Source organism: Octopus bimaculoides, chromosome 9, assembly GCF_046866305.1.
Source record: "Octopus bimaculoides isolate indiv1 chromosome 9, ASM4686630v1, whole genome shotgun sequence".
NCBI lineage: Eukaryota > Metazoa > Mollusca > Cephalopoda > Octopoda > Octopodidae > Octopus > Octopus bimaculoides.
In genome coordinates this window covers 28700150-28717966 of record NC_142936.1, presented here as the reverse complement: position 1 = coordinate 28717966, position 17817 = coordinate 28700150, and the positions used below count along the sequence as shown (strand labels likewise).

General features: G+C 37.7%; 1 protein-coding gene across 8 annotated transcripts in view; it reads right to left on the bottom strand.

The window, feature by feature from the left end:
- LOC106877599 (putative G protein-coupled receptor CG31760) overlaps positions 1-17817 on the bottom strand; it is a 1070704-nt gene that overhangs the window by 118383 nt on the left and 934504 nt on the right. For all 8 annotated transcript variants that reach the window (XR_016243082.1, XM_089357298.1, XM_089357297.1 and 5 more), the window contains 2 exons: positions 8106-8300; positions 1189-1257 (listed from right to left, as the gene is read on the bottom strand). Coding sequence is in view for 7 of the 8 variants with exons in the window: in XM_089357298.1 (XP_089213424.1) it covers positions 1189-1257; positions 8106-8300 (264 nt within the window). In the remaining variant the exon portion in view is untranslated. The remainder of the gene's footprint in view (positions 1-1188; positions 1258-8105; positions 8301-17817) is intronic.

The following is a 17817-nucleotide window of genomic DNA, read 5'->3' as shown; positions in this document are numbered from 1 at the left end:
ATAAAATGGCCGGTAGAGCTCCTACAGAAAGTTTGTCTCTTAGGGATAACAAGGATTATCAGGAGGGTTCTAAGCACTTGAAACACAGCTGAAAACTTGTGGATACCTAAGGTTACAGGTAGTAACCCGCTACTCACATAAATCCTCCCATGAATAAAACCGAACATGAATCAAACCAAAATAATAATAAATTTGATAATTTTCCAATATTAACATAGACCAAAAATGTGTATGTTTTTTTTTTCTGTTCGTTAATACAGTATAATTGTTGCAAGTGGGTTTCTTTATCTGAACCTCATTCACATTAAAAAAATTAGAGAACATCAATAATATTTTAATTCTGTAGTTGATGTTGCTGATTAGTTTCAGTTCATTACTGATTGAGCAGACCTAGCCTATGTGCGAAAGCAACCCAGCTTTTACTAAATCATCTTTTCGTAGTCTATCCTGTACACTGCATAGCAAGACAAAAAAAATATTTTATTTCTAATAATATCTCGTAGATCATTTTTCATTTCAAGAGAAAGAAACTAAGCAGATGAACAGCTGAAGAACATGACTGAGGAGACCACTTGATAATATAATAGATCCGCTGAATAAAAAACTTACGATCTCAAATATGAATATACGCATTGGAAAATGATGTAGACGTAAATATATACCCTCTGATAATTCGGATAATAGCTGCTGCAGAGATATTCCACAAACTTTCGCAACACACTATCCGACTGATATGACGACTCAAAATAGACATTAGCATCTTTATTTTCTGCATATCCTCATATATTAAAGATTGCTTGCCAAATTATTTCCTGAAAGTGTTCTACTGTGACATCCGTTGCTCTGCATACTCATTATTATCGAAACAAATCCTCTTCTCCACATTCACTCTTCTAAGTAGACAGAACCAAATAATCTTCCAGAAAACAACTCTAGTGACCATAAATAATTTATTTAGTTTATTTCGATGATTGGTGAATAACATTTCTTTCTTTTTATATTTTTATATTTCATCTTCAATTTTGTGAACTCTGGCAAACAGATTCTAGAATAAGTGAAAGTTTTACTGCATGACTTATTGACGGGTTGCTATGTTGCGTGGGGTATAGTAAATATTTCTAGATATCTATATATATATATATATGCAATTGTTAAAACAGAACATTGAATATTTGTATAAAGACTTACGGGACAATATAAGAAAAATGCTCCCAGAAGAATAATCCGCATCAACAACGGACTGGAGGCCTTAAGAACCTGCAAGAAATGAAAAAAAGAAGAGTGGTTTCAGAAAAATATGAAATAAAAAAAATCTCAAAGATTCGCTAGAATAATTTCCTTTGCATTTTGAAACTATTATGATTATATCTATAATAAAATAATAGCAATTCCTAACAACAGTTCAAGGTTATATGTTCTGAGGTGAAATGTATTATAAATTAAAGCAATCTCATTATATTAAACGTGTATTGGTTTAATTGTCAACGCTGGAAAGAATTTAAAAGCCGAAGTTAACTCCAGCAGAAGTGAAGCTCAGAACATAGAGGAAACAACTAAAATATTATTTTAGAAGTATTGTTAAGGATATCACGACTATGTCATGTAAAGTTGTTTTCCACCTAACAAAGATTTTTTCTTCGTGTTGCCTATTCTGACATCTACTGCTCCAAACATAGTTTTCTAACATAGAGATAGTTCCATACATTTTGATAAATGGAACGTTAAATGAAATCGAAAGTCACATTATAGTACATCTTCACGTTTTGTCAATGTTGGATGAGGGAAAGGTTAAGTCGACGAGAAAAGGGGTTGACTTTTGCCGAATGTAATGCGTAATAATAATTCTCCAATATCAAAAGCTCAAGTAATTTATAGCTGAAAGTTTGTCTTCATGAATTTGAACATCTTAGAATGTCACTTGAAAGTACGTAATGATCGAGTGGACAGAATTTTCAGCTTCTGGATTGAAGATGATCTCTGTCTCACAAAGTAAAAACAATAACGCCCGCAGCGAGGTACACATGGCAGACACTTCACAATCACGTCCTGTACATCTGACGTAACTGGCCGAGTTGAATCTAGTATTCTCATCTCACCAATTCGTTTCATTCATATTACTCTTAAATAGATTAATAAACACCACCAATTACGGTCAATTAAATAAGATTTTGACATCATACCAATATAAAAACTAATGATTTCTAACGAATGAGATCAATATTGATTTCATCAATCCAAGGTCGATGAGCTAAGCAGCAATCAAGTACTGATCGATAAAATTGATTGTACATGTTATTTTTCTGAGATATGTGATGTTCAAAAAGCAGTCGGTAATATAGTTGCTGGGTTAATTGACGGTCAACCTTTATATTGTAGCTTAAATACCGTAAAGATGGATTTTACTTTTTCCTGCGGCGTCAATAACAAATAGTTACCAGTTATATTATGGGGTTGATATAATCATCTACACCTCTTTCTTACATATATATGTCTATGCGTCTGTCAAATAGCTTTATTTAACTTTCTCTTAGAATGTGCTGAACATGTGATAAAGTTAAGGAAGTAAAATGTCTGAAGATTTTGAGAAATATACTAATATGTGCGTCTAATCTACTTTTCTTCAAATAGCAATCATAGTATCCACTTAATAATCAAATATACACTAGATCAATTAATCATTTAACTTAATCAGAAAATTTAGTTTGATCTTTATTTTTGCTATTGTTTGTTTTGCTTAGTGGAATATCGATTACCGCTAAAGTTTGTATTAAAAGAAAAAAAGAAACTTGTCTTTTTGCTGATTTCTATGAATTGGATAGCTGACTTTAGGTTTTATTAATGATTTCAATTAGGATTGCAATTCCTTCATTAATTGTATTGTCTGTTGAATGTTAAGCCAACGTTTGCTTTTCTTTAATTTCTACTTTAGTTATTAAACGTCTACAATCTTACAGCATATATTAGATATACTAACATGACGAAACCAGAGGTGCCAAACGAGCCATGATAAAAATCTAGTTAGAATTTCTAGAATTGAACTTTGCTATTACTAACTATTACTTCAGCTACATCAGTTAAAAAAAAGTTATATCAGAGTTCTGAATCTTTTCTTCACTTCCAAGTTAGTCAATCTGAAATTATTAGTTTTACATTAGAAAGAGGCATCAATTTTAAAAAAGGAAACGAAGGGTTGTAGTCTTCTAAATTTATCTTGATGTATTGCAGATATATATTTCATCAATATTAAATGCAAGAACTGCGGAACTGTAATGTATCTACTTTAGATTCCCTGGCAATATACATTTTTAGGCAATATTTAGTTTGTTACCTTGGTTAAAAAAGCCTAGATGATAGCTTGATAAAGCTGACTAACAACAAAAATATATTCAGACCTTGTTAAACATTTCAAGTAATAAAATATTTGCATACGTGCTAGTTTGCGGCGTGTATATCACGTGACCGAAGTATTTCAAGCCATGGAAGGTAACTGCCGAAGTTGGTCATATCATGGTAGTTGGTGCACTGACGCGTTGTGTATTGCTTCACTCCGTATACCATTTGAAAGTCAGACAGATGAACGTGCGACCTAGTCTAATTCGAGTTTTATGCTTTACAAGTTTGAACTGGGCCGTAATGCCGAGGAAGCGACCAAAAACAATTGTTGTGCGAAAGGTGAAGTTGCAGTTGATCACAAGACGTAAATCAGATGGTTCAATAAATTTCGCTCTAGTTTCAAAAATCTCGATGAACAGGTAAGGTCAGGTAGACTTAAAACAGTAGATTTCTTTGCCATGCTCATAACCATAAAACAAATCTGGCGAGTAACACCCGGGGAGTATCAGGACAGCTTTGCATCTCATGGATGTACACGATTGTGCGGCAAAATACCCTGTATTGCTTAACAGAAAGCCAGCTCTTCTGCAGTAAGGCAACGCAAGACCTCATAAAGCTCGAACTGATGCTACACCTAGCATATAGTCCGGACCTAACAACTCCCTCGGATTATTACTTCCGATCTATGGCTGAATCACTACATTTTCCACGCTTCATCAACCAAGAAGAGGTGGAAGCTTTAGTGAAGGAGTTCTTCGCTTCACGGGAAAGAACTGTTATAAGTGCGGGATCAAAGAAGTGGCAGAAAGGTGGCTTCAGATGGTGCAGCATGATGGCCTCTACTTTGAGTTCTAGGCTGCTGCTGTAACTTGACAAGTAAAGCAAATAAGTTACCAAAATATTAGGTTTCAAATATTGGAACAAAACTAGCAATTTCGGGAGAGGGTGTAATCAGATTACATTGACCCCAGTGCTCAACTGGTATTTATTCTATCGACCCCAAAATGATGAAAGTCAAAGTCAACCTCGAAGTTACCAAAATATTGCAAAGCTTTTGACCCAACACAGTATTTTATCCAAGCAGCGTAACCGACAATAATATCCTCATAACAAACGAAGAAGAACACATTTTGTATAATGGAAACTAGTATCGTCTTATAGAATATAGCTTACGGTGTTACAGTAATGCATTACTGCTGAGTGGCTTCATACTACCATACCCAGGTAAGATAGAATGTTAACAAAGTTGAAATTTCTGCTTATAATTACTGCTAATATAAATCTTAGCAGTTAATTCATTATTTTTTAAACTTTGGTAGAGACATGAATATCACCCGTCATTATATACATGTGTGTGTGAGCGTGCGCGTTTGTATAAATATGTGTGTATATATATATGTGTGTATGTGTGTGTGTATGTGCGTGTATACGTGTATGTGTCAGAGATGGAAAAAAGTTTGAAAAATCTTTGAGCACTTATCACCTTTACACATATTACAATGCTACACACACATACACACACACATGTATGTATGTATGTATGTATGTATGCATATATATATATATATATATATATATATACATATAGGTTAAAGTGGTGAGGAAAGGCAAACAATTAGGTAAGACCTGACTAGGACAATTAATTTAATTTAGCTACAGAACGGATGGTAAAAGAATAGTCTCTGACATCTGTTTCTGGGATATCCCAGCTATTGGAACGTCGTGTTGAGCGGAAACTCCATAAGTTGGGTATACTGTCATCGGGGAGATATAGGTTACATAGTGGAAGAAAGTTCCTCATGAATGATAGTTGTTGCGGTACATTATGTCCAAGGGGGAGGAGAGGTCCATTTAAATACAGTTAGATTGGGTATTCCTTAGGTAAATCCATGATCAGAAAGAATGGTTAGATAGTACTCCATTGTGAGAAAAAAAGAATGGTTAGATAGTACTCCGTAGTGAGGAAAAATGAGTACTGGCAGTTGTAAAGTTGAACAAATACTGAAAGTGGAATAAATAATATACATCGGTGTAAGAAAGATAGGTGGATAAGTGACATATGCCTTAGGCTATTCAGTATTGTGGAGAGTATTTAGTCCAGAGAAATTAGAGGGAGGAATAAATAATACAATCTGGTGTGAGAAAGACAGGTAGATAACGGCTTTGTGCTAGATATATACTGATTGGTATATATCAGGGAAATTAGAGGGAGTGAGTGCAAAGACAAGTGTGGGGTATTACTTTCCAAAGAAATTAGGGGGAGTAGATGTAGAGACGGACAGATAAGGGAAAAGATAAAGCAGATACCAGACCTACAAGGCTGGGTACCAATGAGAGGGAGGATGTGTAGGTAAGAAAGCGATCACAAATATGATAATAGACGTCATCTGTAGTGAGTGGTCAAATTTTACTCGAGGGGAGACCTAGGGCTGTCTAGTTGTGATAAAGCTAAGCAAACAAAAGATTTAAGATTTACAGTTAAAAACTAGTGTTGAAACATAATATTATAAAAATAAATAAATAGAAATAATTAAAAATTATTAAAAATATAGTTAACATTTAAAATTAAATTTAAAATTAAAATTAAGATTGACATTAAAATTACGAAATGAATATTCGTAGTGTTAATAAAGATATATTGCTAATATATCAGAGAGATGGCTTTACTTGTTAGTATAGTTACCACTCTCATCTCTTATTGAGAATTTATAATTAGTTACTTTGGTTGCTTTGTTTACTGTACATTACTTGGTGGAGCGGACTCTGTCCATCTCTCTGGCGACCGTATGTTCGCAACTGAGGACGAGCAAACTAGCTGGAAACGCAATCGTTCATGCGATCCTGTCGTCTACTGGTGGATGGTAGGGGCTCGCTTCCCCGCTTGCAATATATATACAGAGTGAAGACTGCATCTATAACCAGTTGGTGGAAGATCTTCCTGGGGTTAAACTAGTATTGAACAGCCATATTGATGTGGCGATTAGCTTCACTGATATATATATATATATGTGTGTGTGTGTGTGTGTGTGTGTGTGTGTGTGTGTGTGTGTGTGTATGTGTGTGTGTTGTTTGTGTGTATGCATGTATATGTATGTATGTATGTATGTATGTATGTATGTATGTATGTCTATCTATCTATCTATCTATCTATCTATCTATCTATCTATCTATCTATCTATTAGATAGATAGATAGATAGATATCATCCCATAAATAATGCGGTTTTTTCAACTGCATGAACTATAAGTCGGAGGGGGACGGGATAAACTACCTGCATTAACTTGCTATAAAAGTAGGTAGTAATTTTAACCTTAGTCTTATTCTTAGTGGAAGTTTTGAAGAGTGCAGTTTGATGTTAACAGTTATTTTTTCAAAGCTATAATGGAAATGACAAAGGGGCATATTCAGTATATTTTTTTTAATGATTTCAATAGAGGCAACAACTCAACGAAATGTGTGAGGAATATTAATGCGGTATATGGGGATCGGACAATAAGCATAAGCCAGTGTCACCGGTGGTTCCAGAAATTCCGAGCCGGAAACTACAGCCTAGAAGACGAATCTCGTCCTGGAAAATCTGTAGCTCTCGATGAGGACGTCCTGCAAACCCTGGTGGAACAAAATCCCATCGTAACGGTTGAGGAAGTAGCAGAGAAGCTTGTATCTGATCATTCGACCATTCCTCCACACTTCGTACCATCAGAAAAGTCAGCAAATTGGGTCAAGGTGTTCCTCACAAACTTTCCGAGTATAATTACGCGCAGAGAGTGAATGTGTGCTCTTCTTTGTAGCCACGTCTCACGAATGAGCCTTTTTGGGACTGAATAGTGACAGGCAACGAGAAATGGCTTCTCTATAAAGAAGTCAAGCACGGAAGACAGTGGGCAGGGAAAGGAGAAACACCGGCATCCCAAGCTAAAGAAGGTCTTCACCCACTTAAGGTGTTGTTATGTTTTTGGTGGGATGTGAAAAGTTTAGTTCACTTGGAACTTTTAAGCCCAAATCATATGATAGCAAAGGAGATCTACTGGGAGCATCTTGGGTGGCTTAAGTCAGCGCTAGAAGAAAAACAACCATCTTTGGTTTCAAGAGGAAAGGTGGTCTTCCATCAGGATAACGTTCGTCCACATACAGCTCGATGTCTCACCCACCACAATCGCCAGACATTGCCCCATCTGATTATAATTTATTCCGCAGTTTTCAAAATCATTTGGATAGAAAAAATATGAATACTGTAGATGGGATCAGAACAATGCTGGAGGAGTATTTTTCATCACGGACAAATGAATTTTGGAAGAGGGGCATTGGAAGCCTACCAGATAAATGGAAGAGCACAGTAGGAAATGAAGGAGAGTATATTTTAGATTAAAAAATAACTTAGTTTATCTTAATTTTGAAAAATAAAGTATAAAAAAACCGCATTATTTATGGGAAGACCCAACACACATACGCACACACATATGTATATATATGTATGTATGTATGTATGTAGATATGTGTGTGTATGAGTGTGTAAAAGAAAGAGGGAGAAAGATTGATAGAAATTAGAAATAGTGGAAGAGAGAAAGATGGGAAGAGAGAGAGAGAGAGAGAGAGAGAGAGAGAGAGAGAGAGAGAAAGAGAGAGAGAGGGAGAGAGAGAAAGAGAGAGAAAATCCGTACTGTGGTTGATGTGATCAAGTAAGTTCTGTCGAAGATGGTGATCCTGTACCACCGGAGTCCAATGACTGAAACCAGAAAGCTTGGTTAATTTAACAATGAAAAATTATCTTACCTTGACCTCTCGATATTGCACTGTAAACCAGATTAATATCGGAATACAGCACATGATTAATCCTGCAATTCCTAGAACAATGCTTCTCAGAACCCAGTTAAGTGCTAAAATGCATGGACTTCCATCAACACATGTCTCGCAGCCTGGCGCACAAGGGAGGCAAGCGAAACTACTATAATAAGTGTTTGGTTCTTTCTGTTGATAAAAACAAACATTCAATTAGTGGCGTATAAAAGAATATTTTTCATGATTTTGTCAATTATTTCGGTAATCTATGTTCATTTATGAATTATTTTAAATTATGAAATTCAAGTTAATTACTGTGTTAGTTCATGATATGATAGTGCCACTATACAGTATGCTATAATAAGGATTTCTCATAGTCGTGGACTCCGTAGTGACCTTGCACATATTCGACGGACTTCAAACCCACTTAGGTTAGGGTTTTAGGGTTAGGGTTTTAGGGTTAGGGTTTTAGGGTTAGGGTTAGGGTTTTAGGATTAGGGTTAGGGTTTTAGAATTAGGGTTAGGGTTAGGGTTTTAGGGTTAGGGTTGGGGTTTTAGGGTTAAGGTTAAGATTTTAGGGTTACGGTTAGGGTTAAGGTTGGGTTTTTAGGGTTAGGGTTGAGATTTTAGGGTTAGAGTTACGGAAAAATGTGAAAAATGAAGAAATTGGAGGGGGAGGGGGGCAAAAATGTCTATCTGAAAATAGTAGCTGAAAAACAGGAAAAAAAAAGCAGTAGAAATGCACGAACAATTGTGGTGGTGCCATGAAGTAAACATGCTTCAGATACACTCGTTTATTCATACAAACGTAACAGATGAATTATGTCATAAATAACAGTGACAAACGAAATATTCACCGCCGGAAGTTGTTGACAAACAACAGTAGTAATTTTATTCAGCTGAATACACGTCATTGATTGGTTACGACAACTTTAACACGAAATAACTTTGAAAATACAAAATTTTCCCAACAGCACTAAGAGTAAAAGATGTTTTATATGACACATTCTACCAGTGTCCGAAGTTTGAAAGTGTTTAGTTACAAAAAATTAATTTCTCGATGTGCCGTTCAAAGGGGTCGATGTTATCGACTCATCCTGCTCCTCCAAAATTGCTGCCAAATTTGAAACCATTATTATTATTATTATTATTATTATTATTATTATTATTATTATTATTATCATTATTATTATTACTAAGGCAGAATTGTTAGCACACCGGGCGAAATGCTTAGCGGTATTTCAATTGCCGCTTCGTTCCCAGTTGAAATTATTATTATTATTATCAGAATGGCAGAAACATTAAAATACCGAACTAAATGCTTTGCGGTATTTAGTTGCAAAAAAATTAGCTGCTGAGTTTGAATCCTGTCTAGATTTCCTTTCCTCCTTTTGGAGTAATGTTTTTGCTAGTTTTATCATGCGTAGCATTGGGCTTAGGTTGGAAGGCTTTATATCATTAGCAGATTGGCTTCTATAACCATGTCCACAATAAATCTAAAATAATCATTGCTGCTATTAATGGTTTTTCAAATGCGTTGTATTTATCAAATGCATTTACAGAAGAGAAATTTAACCGATTTAAGTCAATCGCTATGAATAGAGTGATAAGTGTCTTATTTTATCCACAGTATCCAACTTTCTTTACTGCCCACAAGGGGCTAAACATTAAGTCGATTACATCGACCCAGTGCGTAACTGGTACTTAATTTATCGACCCCGAAAGGCAAAGTCGATCTCGGCGGAATTTGAACTCAGAACGTAGCGGCAGACGAAATATCGCTAAGCATATCGTCCGCCGTGCTAACGTTTCTGCCAGCTCGCCGCCTATCCAACTTTCTTTAGTCGTAAATAACATTTAAAAACTGCTTATATCCAGAGATTGCTACAATCAATTGCTCTTACTCTCTACAAATCTATACCCATATTCTGATGTTATTACTTCTTAGCTGTCGTAGGACATGTTTTCTATTTGTTTTCCTCATCTTGGATTTTTACTACATAAAGACTTAGGAAGTTATTTCATATTTTTCTTTTCCTAGTTTTAGAGAAAAACAGTTTAATTTACGAACCAAAAAGAGGAAAAAAAAATTATTAATGATATGGACCCTCAATGCGGCAACGCTCTCCAAGAAAAACGAACATTTAAAACTGAAAGAAAAAAAATCCCGTTCGTCAGCGAATACACGTATTTCACAGGTAAAAAATAGCAATTTTCTCACAAAAAATAACATTATTGTGGGCTATTTCAACGACACAATTAATAATACTTTCTACTATAGGCAAAAGGCCTGACATTTGGGAAAGGGAGATATTCAATTACATCAACCCCAGTAGTCAGCTGGTACTTACTATATCGACCCCAAAAGAATGAAAGGCTTGCTGACACAATTAATAATGACAACAAATATTTTGTCAAACGAACGAATGAGTGGAGAAATTGATAACTGTTTCATATAAACTAATTATTTTGTGTATTTTATTTATTTATTTATTTATGTGTTTCAGCCAAGTGGCTGCGGTCATGCTGGTGCACCACCGTGAATATATATTTATGTAATATAAGATTTTAATGCATAGGTATATTGTATAACATCACTGCCCATCTCCTCGTTATAAAAGTTTATCGTACACTTACCAATACACTTTTGTATCCACTTAAAAACAAATCAGTTGTACTTATAAATGGGTCCTGTGGCAAAACTATTATTACTATTATTGGTGCCAGAGCTGGACGTGTATTTCGGAGCGTGTTTACCTCTAAAAAGATTGTTATTGTTACATTTTATTGCAATAACTTGCGATTAAGTTAATCTAAACCATATTGGTCTGATTAACAGTAGTATTTTTTTTTTGCCACATGGAGCAAAAATCACTCGAAAAGATAGATTTATTTTCCTTTCAAAATTTGCAAAATTTAATATGGCGTCATCGTCTTTCTCAGCGAGTCAACAAGTGAGGGAAGTAGGAGGAGATGTAGAACGCGAAATTGTCTTTTGCCGTCACATGCCCCACTCACTCTAGGTGTAAATGATAGTGGTAGTAGCAAGAGGAGTAGCAACAGCAATGACAACAACAACAGCAACCACAGTGGAAGTGTCAGGAGTAATGAGAATTCGATCAAGGAAGCAAGAAATATAACTGACAGCAGCCAATTGTGCAAGGAAAATATCACTACGACCACCACTACGACCACCACTACGACCACCACACAAATCAGTAAAATTTCGAACAAAGAAAGAGGAGGTTCAAATAAAAATAAAGTTTCCTTCGCAAAAGATACAAATAAGTTTGAAAGTATGTCGTTAGAAAGAACATTTAAAGGAAGCTGAGAAGATTATAAGATGCGAAGAAAGAAAGGCCACACTAAATGTGCTTCAAAAGCTGCTAGATGCAACCGAAAAAACACAAAAACAATAATGTACAGATGTCTGTCCATGAAAATAAGACTGGAAAAAATATCATCAAATCAAGCTGAGCTCCTCCTCAAAAGTATATGGGGAGATGTCAGCTTTGTCTGCCACGCCCCAAAATTCGGCTACATCAAGGTCATATTCCAGTCGGGATCACTAGCACAAAATCACTCAACTATCTTATTAAAAATGGGGGAGTTCATTTTAATTTCCATCTATCTGGGACAGAGGGTGATTCGAATGAAAAGAAGTAACAGCACCAGAAATCAATTTCTACTGGGTAGTAAAAGCTATGGTGCTGGAAGATCCTAGAAACCCCCTAGAAATCCAAAAATCCCAAAAGAACTGGTTTGGAATAAGGTTGGAAATTCTACTGCAAGTAAAACCAGAAACTGTAGAGAAAATTCCCGACCTAATAGAAATCCCTGGAGGCCAGCATCTGCGGGTGATCGTGGAAGGAAGGAGACCGGGATGTTACTTCTGTGGCGATTCAGGTCACACCAGGAAAGAAGGAAAGGGGGGGAAACATAGCCGCAGCAACCACTAACACCACTACAACTACAACAACAACAGACACCACAACAAGGGCAGCAGCAGCAGCATCAACATCACCAACAGCAGAAACAAATAACGGCACCGACAGAGACAACTGGGCACAATAGCATTCACAAAACCACTACAGCGCTGGCAGCAGCTGCAGCTACAACAACGACTGAAGAGGAAGCAATTGCATATCGTCAAACAGAATGCCCACCAGCAGCAGCAGTAGCAACAACTGCATCACAAACAGCAACAATAACGGCAGAAACAGAAAACTCCCCACCAAAAATAATGACAACACCATTAACAAGGCCAATAGTAAAACAAATACCTGTAGAAGAAATAACCCTCTCCCATTTGGACGACGAAAACGACGGCAATAAGGAGGGACAGGCATGGCAAACAGTGACACGAAAAGGAAGGAAAAGACGGAAGAGCATAAACGATAACCAAAGACGAACAGACAGGTACGAGAAAATGGAGGAGGGAACGAACAGTAACAACAGCACACCATGTATAAACTCACCTACACACACAGGCAACAATAACATCATCCCCGGCACTACCACCACAACCTCTACAACCATCACAAACACAACATAGCCTACATACACAACTGATGGACTGCATTCCCCCAAAAGATCATAAACTAGACATTATAAATCTCACGGCTATAAGCACAAAAAAATAACGAATAGAACACATCCACAAACACATGGATATTAATGAATCCAATTATGTCACACCAACCACAATTATACCCGCACACATGAAAATATTCAAAACTATTCAGAGTGACTACAAAATTTTGAAATCTAGGTATCTCCAGTTTGTAGGAGACTTTCAAAAGGACCTTAATATCAGATTTTACAAGGAACCGCTGGGGAAAAACCCACATCTAACGATAGGGACGGAGTAGGCACACCCACCCCCCTACAAAGCTTTGGTAAGTGACTCTCTCCTACTTTCATACATTCCCATCGTCCAATATGGTATTGCTTAGAGTAAGCAGTATAAATGTACGCGGCCTGGAATCGTCATGGAAGCAACGTCGCTTGCTCACTGACCTCAGGTGACAAAAATTTGACGTAATAGCTACCAGTGAGACTAGGATCTCGGACACGCGCGTCTTAGAGCTAATTTTCGATGATTATGAGATCTTTGCATCTCTTAGTCGACTGAGAATGGTGGGTGGGGTGGCGGTGTTGTTAAGAAAAGGCCTGGATCTCGAGATACGGTCGGTCTTCCTGGACCCGGAATGTTGGATGGTGGTCCTGGACGTGAATGATAACGTGACTGGTCGCTGTGTATGCACTGACCGGAGTGGGACAGCCGGATTTCTTTAGATACTTGAAAGTCTTTCTTGGGACGTCTTAGTGTTAGTAGGCGACTGGACGCCATCTTGGATACACGTGTGAATTGGGTGGGTTTAGCCTACAGGAATGAGGGGTGCGCAAACCTCGCAAACATACTCAGTCGTTTCCGATTGGCAGACAAGCTCAGACTGAATTTCCCAAATACTTCAATGTAGACGTGGGCAAATAGATAGGGTATTTTGTCGGCCAGCATATAAGGATAGCATAGGTTGTCCACAATTATGAAGTTGTCTGCTATGCGGACCACAAATTTGTGATCTGTATGGTCGACCTAGCTAAGCTCCATAGGCAGGGCCCCGGGTACCGGATTAGTAAGTTAGTCCATCGAAAATGGACAGGTGCAGTCATCAACAACCAATGGTGGGCAGCCCTAAAATAGGCGGTTAGAGTAGAAGCAGTAGGATCTAGCAGGGAATTAGTGATAGAAAATACTAGGGTAGAAGGAGAACTAGTTAGGAAATTAAAAGACGCACTCAGTAGTGACACAGCGACCGACGTGCTGGCAGCGAGTTTGGTTCTTAACCAATTCTTCCACAGGTTGCATTGTCAGAGCTAGGCTAGTGCTCTAAGACACTAGGGAATGAAAACCGTTCGATGGGCCCGAGTAGGCGAGGCGCAACGTGGCAAGAAAACCACAATTTGGTCTTTGATGGGTCAGGATGGGTGCATGCAGATTTGTATGGAATTTCAGCGGCACTTTGCTGAACTGTACGAGGCTCGCGGTGGTTCGCGGCTTTCGGCCAGGAATGTGGAGTTCTGCGAAATGTCGATAACAACAGAAGGTATACGTGACACACTAGACAGTTGCACGTGGGAGACGTCTCGGGATTGGATGGTCTGCCCTTCGAACTATATATTCATATGCCAGACATGTTCGGTGAGATGTTGGTAGATGTCTATCGCAACTGGCAACAGAACAAGAGAATCCCCAGATGTGCGAGCCAAGGTGTGGTGCGCTACTGAGAAAGGGTTCGAACAAGGGGAACATTGTTGATAACTTTAGGCTTGTAACTCTGCTAAATGCAAATTACAAAATTTTGGCCAAGGTGTTAGCAAAGAGGTTGGCGCTTGTGGCCAAACTGATGGTTGATGTGTAGACTTGCGCTATCCCCAACAGATCTATCCGCGACAACCTCCACATCACGCGATACATCATAGAGAGAGTTGGTAAGGAACCTGGCATGGGTGGGGACCTAATCAATTTGGATCAGTCGAAAGACTTCGATAGGACCGACCATCGGTACTTGAAGGCTGCACTTATGGCGGCTGGCTTTTGGTCCCGTTTTCAGAGGCTGGATGGCTGCAATGTACAGCAACATCTATTCGGTGGTCAAAGTAAATGGCCATCTGTCGGAATCGTTTAGCATCGCCCGTTCGTCGACGATGTCGTATGCGGATGATGTCACCGTGATAGTCTCGGATGTCTCTGAAATAGAGATGACCGGCACCATCCTAAGGGAATACGAAGCGGTGACAGGAACAATGATTAACTAGGAGAAAACAGGCTGATGCACTTGCTCTTCTGCTTCTTGTGGAAGGGAAGGGTACCGCTTGTCAGACGGTCCATTTGCTGTCAGCACGCGTTGCGTGGAGGACTGGGCTTGCTGCGGCTGATGATGTGCAGACATGCACTGCAGCTGCAAAATCTCCAGCGATACCTTAGCACTGCGACATGCGCCGAGGCTGCGACATCTCCAGCGATATCTCAGCAGTGAGCAAGTGTGATGGCCGTTTGTTAGACACGCTTTTCCGCAGCTTGTCTCCTTGACGGAGACCTCAGGCGAAGACCTCAGGCGAAGACCGAGACAGGGCGTTTGACACCTAGAATGTCACCAAGCGCTCAAATCCCTCGGGCAGTACGGTCAGTGGACGTTCTACTTTGGAGTTCTATAGAAGATTAGTGGAAGGCAAGAGCGACGATGATCTATGAGAGACTCTGGGCTTTGAGAGCGATCAACTGGCTGGTCTCTTCCGGAGGACTTTCGGATCGGGGCCTATGGATAATTTCCCGAAATCTCTGGCTTGAGCAGTGCTACCGGGGGGGGGGGGCGCTGCTGGTTCGTGCTGTCAGACGGTCTTGTCCGAGGTGAATGCGGAACGAGGAAACCGTTCCGTATGCACTAGTACAGTGTGTGCTCATTGCTGACTTGTGGAGCTTCGTCGAACAGTTATTTCCATGCGTAGAACGGATTCGGCTATCATGTAACTCCACATTGCATTTGTCCTGTGTTGTCCATAATGTTTTTTTTTATGTAAACACTAGTGGTTAATAAAGAAATCATCATCATCATCATTATTATTATTATTATTATTATTATTATTATTATTATTATTATTATTTCCATTTTTGCTTCTGAAAGATCACAGAGTAGTTTAGTTAATCTCCTGCATTTCGTGACGCTTTTGCAAAATAAAAAAGAACTATGGCTAAAAAATTCTCGTTTAGTTCTTCAAAACCTAGTACTGTTGAATTTTTAGACATAAAAGTTAAGTTTTCAGTCGGTCGAATAGTGACAGATTTATTTTGTAAATCCGCGTCATTTGACATTTACCTTCACTGCCGCTCTGATCATCCACATAATACAATTATTAAATCAAATCCAAAATCCCAGTTTTTGAGGATAAAACATATTTGTACTGACATAGGGGAGTATTGGAAACATGCCAATGCTTTTGTACGCCATTATGTCAAACGCGGTTACAATGAATCATGATTAAAAGAAATTGCAAATGACATAGCTAGTACCTTTATTATTTTTGCAACACTACTTTCATTGTTCAACGATACATATGTAGACCAAAATATTTTTCAATAATTTTAAATGTCGGGAGAATTTCAAAGTCATTAAAAAAATTATGCGTACTAGCCAACAATATACAGCTTAAGCGTGAGCCGAGACAAAGGTTATCTGATTCGGTTCTTTTTATCTATGCCGTCAAGAAAGAGTAACCGCAAAAGTTAACATTTTATTGTCACTAAAATTATTATTTCGGTATCCTCTCTAAAGAAACTGTGTGGACCAGGCAATCAGATGTTGTACATTGCTGGTTACCATGGACTTCCTCGTAATGTTTAACTTTTGAATGATGCCATCCGAATATAAGATGAAGCATAAAAATCTTCAAAATATACCGGTATGGAGACAAATACGGCATAGCTCAAGACCACTCCACTATTTTCGAAAATCATGCAACTATGAGCGCATAAATAGTTATAGGAAGATGGTGGTGCGTGTGATGATGGACTTATTTTCATATTTGAGTATGCAGAGTGAGAATAGGAAGTATAGTTCTTTGGTTTGATCCTATTCCCAGCAGGCGTCCTCAACACACATAAGCACATGTATGTATATGTGTATATATATATATATATATATATATATATATATATATATATATATATATATATATATATATATATATATATATATATATATATGCATGTATATATTTGTGTGTGTCAGTATTTGTCCCACTGCCATCGCTTGCAAACCGATGTTGTTGTGTTTACGTCCTCGTAACCTACCGATTCGGCAAGAGAAGACAATAGAATAAGTACTAGACTTACAAAGAATAAGTCCTGGGGTCGATTTGCTCGGCTAATGTTGGTGCTCCAGCATAACTGCAGCCGAATGATTAAAAGAAGTAAAAAGAAAAGAAAAAAAGAATATATATATATTCCTATATATATATATCAAATCACTTCTAAAAAATAACCGTACGTAGCATTGCATTAAATAATATAATAAATGCACAAGCAAATAGGGAACAGACACAGAATGTCACCAAATCCTCATCAGTTATTGGCCAGTGGATCAAACATAATTTCGTGCTTTCACGACAGTGTTGCCAAGAGGAAAATCCTATCCTGGAGGATTAATAGAGAGACTGCGAAATTCAATATTATCGTTAAGGTATGAAATTGCGTTTGACCCTCTGGCCGATAACTAATGAGAATTTGGTGACCTTCTGTGTCACTTGTTTGTTTGTGCCTTTATTATACGTTTTTTTACTTATATATATGTATGCATGGATGCATGTATACATGTATGTATATTTGTACGTGCGTGTGCGCTCGCGCGCGTATGTATGAATAATATTTAACTGGAGTTAGTTCAAAAATTAACTTCATTTTTCATCAGGATTTTGGTGTACGAATAAAGATTTGAAATTTGTAACAACTATGACAATTTGCTGGAATCAGCGTGGCATTTTATCCCCTCTTAATGTCGATATTGTCAATATTAAGTTAGGCACTCGGATCAAACTTAATTGAATTACACGTTTCTGTTGAACAAGCTTTGAACTATAGAGACAATATATTAAGATCTTTTTGACTAAACACCATCATCAACATAAATATAAACTAGTGTCTTAC